Source organism: Ursus americanus, chromosome 21 (genome assembly GCF_024610735.1).
Source record: "Ursus americanus isolate L20-20 chromosome 21, mUrsAme1.1.p, whole genome shotgun sequence".
NCBI classification, from domain to species: Eukaryota; Metazoa; Chordata; class Mammalia; order Carnivora; family Ursidae; genus Ursus; species Ursus americanus.
This window is the reverse complement of record NC_142147.1, coordinates 27,417,366-27,431,809: the sequence shown is the minus strand read 5'-3', so window position 1 is coordinate 27,431,809 and position 14,444 is coordinate 27,417,366. Positions and strand designations below refer to the sequence as shown.

The 14,444-nt window shown below is 46.2% G+C and overlaps 1 protein-coding gene across 1 annotated transcript in view; it reads right to left on the bottom strand.

The window, feature by feature from the left end:
• HYDIN (HYDIN axonemal central pair apparatus protein) overlaps positions 1–14,444 on the bottom strand; it is a 376,490-nt gene that overhangs the window by 23,827 nt on the left and 338,219 nt on the right. Inside the window, exons 74-80 of the mRNA XM_087870593.1 lie at positions 12,698–12,845; positions 12,053–12,260; positions 11,285–11,506; positions 7,472–7,641; positions 5,041–5,239; positions 3,109–3,267; positions 1,017–1,294 (exon numbers count right to left, since the gene is read on the bottom strand). Coding sequence (XP_087726719.1) covers positions 1,017–1,294; positions 3,109–3,267; positions 5,041–5,239; positions 7,472–7,641; positions 11,285–11,506; positions 12,053–12,260; positions 12,698–12,845 — 1,384 coding nt within the window. The remainder of the gene's footprint in view (positions 1–1,016; positions 1,295–3,108; positions 3,268–5,040; positions 5,240–7,471; positions 7,642–11,284; positions 11,507–12,052; positions 12,261–12,697; positions 12,846–14,444) is intronic.

The window sequence follows — 14,444 nt, the reverse complement described above, 5'->3', positions numbered from 1 at the left end:
GGGAAGGGGCTGTATCTTATCCTACTGTCCACAAGTGACTCGTGGGAAACATGTTCATGAACACACTAACACATGTATACCCAAGATCACACGGCTAGGAAGTGATCGGGCCAGGCCTGGAACCCTCCCGAGACCGTGGCTCTCAGCACTCCCTGCGCTGCCTCTCAGGTCCGATCCAGGAGGGCAGAGGTGACGCCTTCCTGGGAGAGTTGCACCTGCTCCTCGCAGCACTGGGACCTGAGGGCCCTGTGTAGTCATCCCTCTGTGGGCCGACAGGAGACAGAGGGTGGGCGGTGCAGACCTGTGCTTCCAGCACCTGGGGCCACTACACTGCACCCTCAGGGCACTGTTCTCACTGAGGTCTGGGCGAGGGTGCCCCCTGCAGGTATGCGGTGCCCGCCTGCGGCTATGGCGGCATGGCTGAGTAGGGACTGGGGTGGGCACCTGCTAGCTAGAGGGAAGAACCTGGAGAGGAGAATGGTTATAGATATACTTGGGCTCCAATCCTGTCTTTTTCACTTCTTGCCTATGTGACCTCAGGTCAATCACCTGACCTCTGTAAGCCTCACCTTCATCTGTGAAAGGGGGACAAGAAAGGAGCTTACAGGGGCCAGGGATAATTAAATGGGAGCTTATATGCAAGAATGCTCAGCATTGCACCTGCACAGTGTAAGTTCTTGCTAAATGCATGATTTTGGTAAAGTAATCTCAGTTGTCTCATCTGTAAAATGCATCAGCCATAGAACCACTTGGGATTAGCAGAGAGGAGCCATGTAAAGGGCATATAACAGGCAACAAGCAAATGTTCTTGATGATATTAATTTTACTCATCCTGGCAGCAGCAGTCACCCTAGCGGGACCACCGCTGTCACATCTTGAGAGAAGGGAGGGGATGTGAAAGGGAGGGGAAAGAAATAACGAGTGGCCAGACTTGTAAAATAGATGTCCTGTCCAGATTCAGGGCAAAGCCAGTGTAGGCTATGCTCAGCCTCAGGGTGGGCACGCTGCTCTCCTACCTGGCACCCACATCGCCCGTGTTCAACATAAGGATGCGACGCGTGGCTTGTGTCTGGTGCACGACTGGCCCAAATGGGAGATGCTCCTGGTCCAGGGAGACCTCCAGGGCCTGGCAGCAGCCGCTGAGGAGGAAGAGGGGACGCAGGAGCCCCATACATTCCATGAACACCTCCTCGGAGAAGGGAGGGATGCGCTTCTTCGGGGAAAAGATGACTTCCAGCTTACAGACCTCTTTGGGCTTCAGAGTGATGTTGTGGAACGGTATCAGGGCAATGACCTGGACAAAACCACAAGGAGACTCAGTCGCTGAGGACACGGGGCGTCGGAGGCATCCATTTCTGGGTCTTGCTGTTAGGGCTGCAACAGCTCAGGGGTCAGATCCCATTCTGCTCCCTCCTACTGGTGGGTCATCTTTGGCAAGTTACTTAAACTTTCTGTGACTTACTCTATGGTGAAGATTCAGATCATTTGTATAAACGCATGGCACATAATAGGCATTCCATGAATGTTCATTCTCTCTCCAACCCCTTGCAGCAAATGACCCCTACTCTCTGGTGGAGGAAATAGTACGATAAGAGGAAACAGAAAACACTCAGTGCTCTGGGATCTTTCCAGGGAGGGCTCCCTGAGCTCCCTGCACCACGCTGTTTCAAATGCAGATTCCCAAGTCCCTCCCCAGGCCATCTGAATTTTGGGAGAGCTTAGAGCTCGCATCTTCAAAAGTGCCCTGACCCACATGTCCTAGAGTCTGAGAACTGCTGGTTAAATTTGTATGTTCTCCCCTTCCCCTTTTGTCCTGGCAGAAATAATCAAAATCTGCTCTAAGGAAGCTGAGGCTCCTTCCTTGCTTGTGCTCCCTGGGGTGCAGAGCAGTGGACTGTGGTGGCAGGGGTGAGATGGGCCAAAAACTGCACTGGGACCGTGATCTCAGGGATTTCTCCAAACACCATGATGTTGGAGGCCAAGCCCGGGGCCACTGTGCCAGTACAGGTCACTCATTGCCGAAAGAGGCAAAAGTAGCTTGGCCCAACAGTCGGGGGTCCCCAGCGGCACTGAGGATGTCGCCTTGGATGAATGAGGAAATGAAACCAACAAGTCTGCCCTGTCTCTGGGTGGCAGCATGGGCCCTGGGATGAGCTGCCCCCGCTCTCTGGCTCTGGCTAGCTCTCTCGGCCCATTTCCCTGTATCCGGCGATCCCCAGATGGTTCGCAGCGCTCCTGCTGCACCACCTCACACCTGGATGTCCACAAGCACAGGCCCTCTGGGACACAGGTTCCTGCGCCTGCAAGCACACCTCTCCCCAGCCTGTCTGCCTGCAAGACACCTCTTCACCCTAAACTCGGTACAGGCCTCCCTCCACTGCGGGGCCTCCCAACAGCCCCCAGCTGTCCTCTGAGCTGCCCCTTCCCAAGTCACACCCTGCCTCTGCAGCTTCTAGGCTGTTCGGGTGTTATTTCTGGGTCAGTGACCCTTGAAGACTGGAAACTCCACCAGATCCGTCTATATCACATCCACCTTGCTGTGGCCTGAATTGTGTCCCCAAATTCATATGTGAGTGGCGTTCAGCCTTTAGGGGGTAATTAAGTTTAGATGAGGTCATGAGAGTGGGTTCCTCATGACAAGACTAGAGCCCTTGTAAGAAGAGACGCTAGGCAGCTTGATCTCACTGTCTCTCTGCCGGGTGGGCAGACGGCAAGAAGGTGGTTGTTTGTAAGTGATTCTTTCTGGGTGTGAGATTATGGGGAAAATGGTTTTCTTTATGACTTTCTGTATTTTTCAAACTTTCTACAGGATATATATTCATGAGAATCCAGATCTACTGAATCCCACCCCTTCCTCTTTCACTCTGCTGCCCTTTCAAAGTACACAGTGTCTCTAAGCACTGGTGTCCTTCCATGTAAAATGAGAATAATGAAAGCACTAGCCCTATACTGTTTCTGTAAAGACGCTCAGAGGAAGCACATGGGAAGCTCTTAGAATGGTCTGGCACGTTGTAGGTACACGAGAAGCGTGAGCGGTCAGTGTTGCTAGCAAAGTCACCCGTATCATCAGGAAGTGTGAAGAGCCCACCGGGAGCCCTGAGCACCAACCGTGGGTTCCTGGAGTTCTGGAGTTGAGAACAGGATCGACTGGCTGAATGTGAGCTGGGTGTGGCTGCTGTTCATGATGGAAACCGTTTTTTTCACAACCTGTCCTGGCAGGACAGCTCCTAACTTCACAATCCTGTTGGCTGGATCTAGGACTGAAATCTACAGAACAAGAAAGAGAGCAGGGAGGGAGGGTTTCATCAGTTACCAAGAAAAATAACCATCATGATACATCCACTCTGGTGAGGCCAGGGTGGCTCCTCTCTCTCAGTGTCCTGCCTTCTTCATACGGGAGGGGCGTTCACTCACCCAGTAAACATTCATGGGCATCAACTACCCCCTAGGCAGCTCATTACACAATTACAACAGGGTCAAGGGTCGTGAAGGAAAAGCTCAGGATACCTTGAGAGCGCATTACAGAGGCTGAACTGGCTGGCGGTTCTGGGGAGGCCTGCCTGAGAAGGCATGTCTACACGGCACTGGGAGCTAAAGGAAGGGTAGGATTAGTACGTTTGAGTCAGGGTGGGTGTGAGGTTGGAGGGCACCCCGGGGAAAGGGGACACCCTGTGGCGAGGCCCTGACTCGGAGGAGTGGCGAGGCCCTGACTCGGAGGAGTGGCTCAGTCAAGGCCCGTGTTTAGGAACGAGGGGCACACTGAGAAGACAGGCTTGAAGGTAGTCAGGGCTTGTGCTGAGAGAAGTGGGAAGCCAGGGCTGCATGCAGTGACCCCATCAAGCACGTATTTTGTGAGTGCTCTGGCTTGTGTCTCTGTGGAGACGGGCTAGAAAATGGTGGGACAGAACGCTTGGAGGAGTGATAGGTGCCGACTATTCAGGCTAGAATGGTGGCAGCCAGGGTGGAACAGTGGACATGCTTCCAAGTTCTCATAGGGCACCGATCCCAGTGTTGGCCAGGATGGATCAAGGTCAGGCTGGGCCTGGCCCGCAGGTCTTAGCAGCACCCACAGGTCACTGCCATTCAGTCAGTCCCTAAACTGCGCACCCTCTGCCCCTCAGCCTTCTTCATATCCAGCCCACATGTTTCCATTCTGTCTCCAAAGCTGAGAGTCCCTAGCAGCAGCCTGTGCCACTGGAAGTCCCCTCCAGATTTTCCCTGATGTACCTGGCACACAGCGAGTGCAGAGTGACTGAGTGACAGAATGAACAAGTGAGATTGGAAGAGACCCCCTCTCCAGCTTGGGTACAGACACCCCAGGTGGCCATGTCCTCTGGTTACTCTAGCTTGATGGAAAGGCTGCCAGGGATACCTCCCTCCCATCCCTCCCGTATCTTCTCTCTCTCTGTGGCTGAAATGTCCCCTGCATTCCTAAGCATCTGGGAAAGCCTTCCATCTTCCAAAACGTCCTATTAAAATGCAAACATGCTCACCAAACAGACGCCTTAAATGTTTACCAGACACTGGGGACAAAGGGATTAGCAGCAGCACTTTCATTAGGGGCACCTACTAAGAAGAGATGCCCTCAATCAAACATAATCCTGGGATCTGTGCCTGGCAGAGAATATTGATCAATGTGGCGTTAAGGAAAGATGGTCCACAATTGAAACGTGTGTCTGCATACATAGCCAAAACAAACTGCTATCCAAACCAAATCTGGCCCATTAAACCTGAAAACAAAACACACTCTGACCTAAGAGGAGAAGGATGTGCTCGGGATCATGCATCTGATGGTCTCAAACTTCTCCAAGAAAAAGAATGTTTCTCCTTGTAGCCTATGATGCACTAAAGTTTGGTACCGAATAAGAGTCAGATTTGACAGTTCATCCTTCGGTGGGACTGGCTAGCCTCTGACAGAGGAGCTTGGGGGCTGGACAGGTGGAGAGGAAAGGAAGAGTGGGCTCAGGGGGGCACAGGTGGCTGGGAGGGCCAAAAGGAGGGTGCCAAGCCTGAGGATCTCTCCAGTGGCTTTTTTCTTACCTTCATTTCGGTGCCTTTCCCTTTGATTTCAATTACTTGTTGTGAGAGCCCATTGATTTCAAAGGGAATGAGCTCTCTGTATTGGATACTTTCTCGAGGATAAAAGGTGATTGGAATCTCCAGTGTCTTTCCCGGCTTTATCACATCGACACGGAAGTTCACCTCGAGGTACGTGGTATTGGTGTACAGACAGTCTAAGCTATAGGAAATCAGGAGGAAGGTGTGGATGTTAGAGCTCCTGGAGGTCAGTGAACACGTTTAAGTCACCCAGAAAGACCGATTCTGTCCCCTTGTCTCTCTGAGCTGGGTACTGATGGCTTTCCTGCCCTGCTGCGCTGGAGTCACAGGATGGAAGGGACCTCAGCAGTGGTCCAGCCCACACACCCCCCTGAAATAATCAAGGTACTTACCCCAAATCACACCCTGAGATCCTGGCAGAAATGGGCCTCAAACTCAAAAGTGCCATGGCCCTTTGCTCGATGCTCTTTGCATCCTATTTGTCCTCTCTTTCTGGAAAATGCAGCTCATGGCTTTGTACCCTCTCATAAGAAGGAAATACTTCCTGGGGCACCTGGGTGGCTAAGTAGTCAACTATCTGCCTCTTGATTTCAGCTTGGGTCATAATCTCAGGGTTGTGAAATGGAACCCTGCATTGGGCTCTGTGATGGGCATAGGGCCTGCTTAAGATTCTCTCTTCCTGGGGTGCCTGGGTGGCTCAGTCGTTAAGCATCTGCCTTCAGCTCAGATCATGATCCCAAGGCCCTGGGATCGAGTCCTGCATCGGGCTCCCTGCTCACTGGGGAGCCTGCTTCTACCTCTGTGTGTGCTCTCTCATCTCTCTCTCTCTCTCTCAAAAAAAGATTCTCTCTCCCTTTCCCTCTGAGCCTCCCACACCCGCCCTGCAGGCCCTCTCTCTCTCTCTCTCTCTCTCTCTCTCTAAGGAGAAGGAGGAGGAGGAGGAAGAGGAGGAGGAAGGGGAAGTGCTTCCTAAGTAACTGGGTGGCAAAGCGCAGAGGAGAGGAGTATGTGCTCTGAGTCAGACAGACAGGAGTTTGGATCTGGGCTCTAATCGCTAATCAGCCAGGAGACCTGAGAAAAGTTACTTGGCCCCTTTGGGCCTCTGTTGCCTTATCTGTAAAGCTGGGATAGTGATAGCTACCTCATAAGGCTGTTGTGAGCATTAAATGGAATAGAGCAACTGAGTTGGTCACTAAGCGGGGCACAGAGGAAACATTCCACAAAGGTGAGCTGTTCTCGTTATCCCTAATCGCCCAACTACACGGCATCTTCGAAGACCACATCTACTCTATTCCACCTGTGGGTGGGAAGGCATGAGACCTCTCTACTACAACACTTCCTTGTCTGTCTTCCAGGTATTTAGAGAAGGAGAACTTAACGCCTTTGCGTAGGACTCCGATTGAATTAAATCATGCAGGTAAGAGCGCAGGTAGGTATGATTTTTAATTAGCATTTCAAGCATCACATGACACTCTGGTAACTTGCCCGTCAGGATGATAGCCATCATGATCCCAGCGGCAGCAGCAGATAACCATAACTGAGCATTTCCTACATTCCAGGCACTGTTCTCAGGACTCTCTCTGGGGAACTAATTTAATCCTCCTACTAGCGCTGTAGGGGAGGTGCTATTATTATCCGCCATCTCCAGGCGAGGAGAGTTGAGAACACGTGTCCAAGGTCGCACAGCTAGGGAAGAGCTGGGCTTCGAACTTAGGCCTGTGCTATCCAGTACGGTAGCCACTAGACCCATGTGGCTATCCAAATTCAAATTCAAATGAATTAAAATTAAAAAAATTAAGAGTTCAGTCCCTCAGTTGCACCAGGCACAAGTTATGTGTTCTGCAGCAATAGTAGTTATAGGCTGCCATATTGGACAGCACAGATAGGTAATGGTTCCACCATCCCGGAAAGTTCTATTACATAGTACTAACCTAGAGAGCTTTGAGGAAACACAGGTCTCTGGGCTAGTCTCTGGAAATCCTGTTTCAATAGGTCTGGAATAAGGCCCAGAAACCTGTACTGAAACATTCTACACAGGGATGGTGCAGAGAGGCTGGATTAATCGGAAGACTTAAGCTCGGTATAGATCTGTTATTTACTACAAAGTAATGGCCTGAGAAATACACTCTTTAACTCTTCAGACCTTGGTTTCCACATCTGTTATGTGGAGAAAATAAATGGAAGCCACCGAAGCTCTTATCAGATCATCTGGCACTGCCCTCCTCATTTTAAGATTTTCAGAAGAGTAGCTCACGGCTACCCAAGTATTAGTGGTGGGGAAAGGAGTCTCCGGATTCGTGCCTGGCTGTGTTTGACTCTTTCCCATAATCTTTCTTCTTCTGTTTTGGCAGGACCTCACCTGGAGGACCCACAAGGAGCTAGAGACTCGTCTGGAAGTGGGAAGTCTGCTTACCTCATAGACGTTTCTTCCTTGTTGGTGACAAGCAGGGTTTGCTTGTATGGGGGCATCCCAGCTTGGTAGATGAAGCAGGTCCCAAAGTTGTAGCTGGTGAAGGAGAAATGAACGGCTGGGCTCACAGCAATGCCAGAGATGCTGCACAGAAATGTCGGGCCGTGGCTGATCTGTGGGGAGGGAATGGCAGGCAGAGCCTGATTAGAAGTGTGAGCAAAGGGCTCCTCAAGTCCTCAGGTGAAGGAGGAAAGCAGTTGGCGCTTTTCAAAAAAAAAGACAAAAATACAGGTGCCAGGACTCCATGGGCAGAGGGTCTGATTCACAGGAAGTTCGTTTACTTGAGGAAAGCAAAGTGGGATACTCTGCAATCGGACCTTACATTGGCTCCCACGGTGATGATTTGGGGAGAAGGCAAAGGCATGGCAGACATTGCCCCCCCCCCCCCCGCTGGCTGCTTCCCAGGGGTTCCCTATTAGCAGGACTCTGCTTAGTTGCCAGTGTGCCTGGGTGAAAACGCTTGAGTTCCTATCCTTCCTTGACACTCAGACATAGTTCTGGTCATCAGGATATAAACAGAAGAGGACAAGAGGGTGTCCTGTTTTGAATACAGAGGCAGTCTTGCTGGGAACGTTTGGTTGGTTGGTTGTTGGTTTTTTGTTTGTTTTGCCTTCAGCCTCTTTCCTCTTATTCCCACTTTGAATGCAGACCTAGGGCTGCAGGGCAGATGGTTGCCTTGTGACCAGGAAAGGATAAGAATGAGGTCAAAGGCCTCTATGTCAAGGGTGAAAGAGTGGAAAGATATAAACAGTATGGGTCATACCTGGATTCTCAGCAAGATGACACATGTGCCTGTTGGGACATGAGTTTAATTTGCTCTTCAGAGACTTTTTATAATATGAAATTTTGTAAGTTGGTAATTGATTTAAAATAAAATATCCACTATTCATCCTAAATACATTAAAATAAACATTATAACAACAATTGGTATGTCTTCATAAACAACTTTATAAATTGAAAAACAGTTTCTTACTTAAGGCTTACTATAGAGTCTTTATATTTTGTGACTGATTCCCTGGGAAGGATTAAAATTGCCATCTTCCACTCTTCTGCCAATTAGAGCAGGAAGGTACTATGATGTGTGTGATGTTTCTTTTTGCCGTAAGACACAAAAGTTCTGAAAAGGATGGTTCTCAAAAGGGATGGGCTCCTTCTGAGGCGGCATGCCTGGCACTTCGCAGGGAAGATGGCTGCAACATTGCCCTGGAGTTCCAGGCTAGGAGTTTTATAGTTTTGTTTCTTCTGATTGAAAAAAAAATTTTTTTTTAGACTGTACTATGACTTCATGTCCATCTAAATCATGGGCTGGCCAGCAACTGACCTTGGGTTCCAATTGTTGTACCCCCTGGTTCTCTGTCAGTGGCCTTCTCCGCAAGGATATGAATAAAGACCATGTCTCTTCACTCTGTTGATTGTTGCTTTTGCTGTGCAGAAGCTTCTGAGTTTGACATGGTCCTGCTTCTTTACTTTTGTTTTTGTTGCCTGTGCATTTAGTTTCATATCCATGAGGTCACTGCCAAACCAAGGTCATGGAACTTTCCCCCAGTGTTGTCTTCTAGGAACTTTATAGTTTCAGGTATTACGTTTAAGTCTTTAATCCATTTGCAGCTGACTTTTGGGTGACATGGTGTGAAAGGCTCAATTTCATTCTTTTGCATATGGATATCCAGTTTTCCCAGCACCATTCGTTGAAGAGACTCTCCTTACCCATTGTGTATACTTGGAACCCTTGTCAAAAATCAGTTGGCCATAAATGTGTGCATTTATTTCTGGCTCCGTATTCTGTTCCATTGGTCTATGTGTCTGTCTTGATGCTGGTACTATACGATTTTGATGATGGTAGCTTTGTAATATACTTTGAAATCAGGATGTGTGATGTCTCTAGCCTTGTTCTTTCTCAGGATTGATTCGGCTATTTGCGGTCTTTCGTGGTTTTGTATGAATCATAGAACTGTTTTTCTGTATTTGTAAAAAAAAATTCCTTTGGGATTTTGATAGGGATAGCAGTGAATCTATAGATGGCTGTGGGTAGTATGGAAATTTCAACAGTCTTAAGGCTTTCCATCCACGAACGCAGGATGTCTTTCCATCTGTTTGTGTCTTTAATTTCTTTCATCAGAGTTTTGTAGTTTTCAATATATGTCTTTCACCACCTTAGTTAAGTTTATTTCTGAGAATTGAATCCTTTTCTAAGTGATATTGTAAATGAGATTATTTGCCTAATTTTCTTTTCAGATAGTTTCTTGTTAGTGTGTAGACAAGCAACCGATTTTTGGTTTGTTGACATTGTGTTCTGCAACTTTACTGAATTATTTTATTACTTCTAACAGATTTTTTTAAATTTAAAGATTTTATTTATTTATTTGATAGAGCATGAGTAGGGGGAGCAGGAGGCAGAGGGAGAGGGAAAGGGAGAAGCAGGCTCCCCACTGAGCAGGAAGCCTGATGCAGGGCTCAATCCCAGGACCTTGAGATCATGACCTGAGATGAAGGCTTAAGTGACTGAGCCACCCAGGCACCCCAATTCTAACAGATTTTTTAATGGAATCTTTTGGATTTTCTCTATATAAGATCATGCTGTCTGCACACAGGGACAATTTTACTTTTTCCTTTCCAATTTGGATACCTTTTCTCTTTTTCTTGTCTAACTGCTCTGCCTAGGACTTCCAGAAGTGGTGAGAGTGGGCATCCTTGCCTTGTTCCTGATCTTAAAGGAAAAGCTCTTAGCTTTTCACTGATGAGTATGATGTTAGCTGTGAGCTTTTCATATATGACCTTTATTATGTTGGGGTACTTTCCTTCTAATCCTACTTTGTTGAGAGCTTTTGTCACAAATTTTGTCAAATGCCTTTTGCCACTTCTATTGAGATGATCATGTGATTTTTATCCTTTGTTCTGTTAATGTCAGATATCTCATTAATTGATTTTTGTAAATTGAACCATCCTGGCCTCCGAGAGAAAAGACCCACTTGATTGTAGTGTATGATCCTTTCAATGTATTGTTGGATTTGATTTACTGGCATTTTGTTGAGGATTTTTGTACCTATATTTATCAGGGATATTGCCTGTAGTTTTCTTTTCTTGTGGTGTTTTTGTTTGGCTTTGGTATCCAAAAGAATTGAAATCAGGATCTTGAAGAGATATTAAACTCTCACATTCAGTGTAGCACTATTCACGGTAGTCAAGATGTGAAAACAACCTAAATGTTCATTGACAGATAAATAAAGGTAATGAGGCATATACACACAATTCAGCCATTTGTCTTGAGTAAATGATCCTAGGATTGTTGCTAGCCTTTGGTTAATTTCAAGAGTTCTGAAAAAGCTGCTTTTGCTAGTTTTTGCCAGTGTTCTCATCACTATGGAAGAGCAGCTCTTCTAAGGTCCTTCTCTGCCATTCCTGCGGACATAATAATTCCTTGGTTTTTCATTCAATAACTTATCTTGGAAAATGTTATACATATTTTGCCTCTCTTGCTTCCTCTCCACCTGCCATCCATCTCCCTTATTTATTTTAATAGCTGCATAGGATTCCAGTGCATGGATGGTCAACTGCTTTTCAATGGACACTTATCCACTGGGCACCTCAACTGTAGATGAGGCCTTTATACTAGAGACTGTGAGACTGTCTCCAACACGACCACTCTCTAGGAGCTTCTGGCAGGGTGGAGAAGACAAGGAACATACAGGAGAATTAACCTCTCAAGACAGAGTGCTGTTAGTGCTTTCATGGCCAGACAATGTTAAATGGTCTCACCTTGATTCTGAGTTCCACGCCCTTCAAGACACACTTCTTAAATGGTTGGAAAGACAAGATGGCATGTGCACTCTGCCCCACATCCACACTGCCATTAATGGGTGAAAATTCCAAGTATGACAGCAGGGCTTTGGGGCCAGATAGCTCTGCCTGGAAGCTGAAGTTGAACTTCCCCGTGTTGATAAAGCTGAGTTCACACTGAACACATTCGTTCAACTCTACCTGAGAGAACAGAGAGTAGTATGTTGATGGAATGCAAATCATGGTTCCCTTCTCTGGGGTTAGGATATGTAACATGATGGGGAAAAATATCCTTTGGGAAATAGGGATGACAGATGATGTTAGTGAGTTGACTATCATGGGCTAAATGTAGTCAGATATTCCTGCAAGAGCTACTAAGTGTTAGGGGACCCTCATATGTGAGTAAGATGGCAATTTAATTTTTAGACCTCCCTTGGTAGACAAACATCCTTCCTGTATGTTTAATACAAGTATTCTTCCCTTCCCTACCATCTTGCCACCCCCTGAAAAATAAAGTAAGTTTTCACATTAAAACTATATGCATTCTGAGGATGCAGATGCTTCTGGCATGTTTCTGTTCTCCCAGTTTCCCTGGCATTTGAAACAGAGAGATTCAGGTAACATTCACTCATACTGCCTTTCCCAGCTAATGTGGAGAGGGAGGGAGGGAGGGTGGGAGAGAGAGAGAGAGAGAGAGAAAGAGAGAGACTAGAGAGAGAATGAATCAAGGCTCTCTCACACTCCTACCTCATAGAAGTTGATATTGTTAGTCTCTTTGGGAGTCAGGAGAGTGATCAAGCCGGTCCTGTCCTTGCATTTGACCTCTGCATTCATAGTGTATCCCTCAGCCTTGACATTTAAGGTCAGAGGGTGGGCTTTCTTTTTCACATTGCAGATCAAATTAAAGTTCACATCTCCTTCCTGCTTTGGTGTGAAGAAAATATCAACTGGGAACCTGGATGGGGAAGAAGACAGCCAATTAGCCGACAAGGCCAACCTGCTATAATCTGCTAAAGAATATGAGCCTGATGGTTCATCACACGCATTCTGAGGAAAAAGATTGTCATTCCAAATTATGGTGTGTTTTGAAGATTTGCCAGACATGGTGAGATACTGCTTTATGAATTCACAAATACAATTGATAGCAGGGAAAAGAATATAAATATCAGAGGAAATATTGAGAAGAAGGTCTAAAGTTCTCAGTGCTCTACAATTTATCAGGAAAATGGACAATGGGAAATAAGTAGGGTAGGGATGGGATTGTTGATATAAATTTTAGAGTTGGAAGACACTTGATACAGCACACTCTGAGGGAAACGGATTCTCCTAGCTAGCAGATCTAGAAGCCCTGCTCTACTGGGAAGGTGCAGTCGTGGGGGACTCTTTCTTTACCTGGACAATGGTGGGATCCAGCCTTCCATGGGACATATCACCAGGCTGTTGCCGAAACCTTCAGAATATCGCGAGTTGTCCTGGAAGGCAAAATGGAACCCCTGCTCCTCCTTGTTGATGATCTGCACGGTCTCCCTGGCTTCTCTGCCTAAGACAGAAACACTGGCTCTCAGTGAAGGCCTCATGCCTGCTTCTCAAGTATCTCAGCAGATACTATTCCTCAGGCAAGAGGAAAGCTTCTTAAAAAAACTCTGCAACTTCTTTTCTCTCTCTTCCCAAGCTCTTCAGTCTTTGACTACCTCTTCCTTCCGGCTGCTCTATAAGTGACCTTCTTCCCCTGGAGAGATTCCTGTCTTCCTTCTAGAATTTTATTCCATCAATTGCATGCTCTGGCTAGGTGGCTCCTCTGCCTTGGTCACACATGCCTTAGGTGATTCTGATGACATTATTTTCTCTCCTTGTTCCTTTGCAACTAATGCTTTTTGTTAATGAGGGCTTCACCCTCCCTGATAGGCACCCTAACTCTGCCCATATCTTTGTAAATAGTCCCTGCATTAAACTCTTTTGAGTCAGAGCTCAGGTATGTCATCAGAGTCCCGATGGGGTCCGAATACATCTGTCATTATTTTGCTTTTTCTTACTTCCCTTGATTACTGTAGAGCATTTGTTTTTTTTTTACATATACTTTAGAATCATTTTATCCAATTGTCCCCCCACCCCCCATCCTTTTGGGATTAAAGTTACCAGATTTAGGAAATATATATATATTTTTAGTATAAGTATGTCCCAAATATTGCATGAAACATACTTCTACTGACACGCTAATACTAAAAAATTACTCATTGTTATCTGAAATTCAAATTTGACTATGCATCCTGTGTTTTATCTGGCAATACCAGCTGCGATTTTAATTGGAACTTGATTAAATTTGCATTTAATCTTGAGAGAACTGGTATATGTTCACATCTTGTTTGGGGGCATTTTAATAAGATTTTGTAGTTTTCTTCATATAGGTCCTGTGCTTTTCTTGTTACATTTATCCTAGATATTACATAGGTTTTGTCAATATTGAATGGATTTTTTGTTTCTGTTTCTAGGTGCTTATTGCTAAAAGAAAGAAAAACTATTGATTTTTACATAATTGTCTTACATCCAGCCACTTACTAAATTATCTTGTTGATTCTAGTGGTTTGTTTTGCTTTTCTCTAGAGGCTCTTGAGGTTTTCTATGTATGAAGTCACCAGCAACAGCAAATGAGATAGTTTTGTCTCTTTTCCCCTAATGTTTATGCCAATTATTGAATTTTCTTATTTTATTGTATTTGCTAAAATCACCAAGAAAGCATTCAATAATAATGATGATAATGAGCATCCTTGCCTAATTCCTGATTTTAACTGAAGTGGTTTCAGTGGTTTGTTACAGGATAATATTTGTCTTTTGATTTTGGTTAGTCTTCTTTTTTTTGAGGGAGAGGGAGAGAGAGAGAGCCAGTGTGAACGTATGTGTGAGCAGGGGAGAGGGGCAGAGGGAGAGAGAGAATCCCAAGCAGCCTCCACACTCAGCACAAAGCCCGACAAGGGGCTCCATCTCATAACCCTGAGATCACGACCTGAGCCGAAATCAAGAGTTGGATGCTTAACTGATTGAACTACCAAGGTGCCCCTGGATAGTCTTCTCTATTTAAGGTTTTCCCTCTATTCCTATCTTACTATTAGAATTTCTGTTGAGGATTTCTGCTGAATTTTAG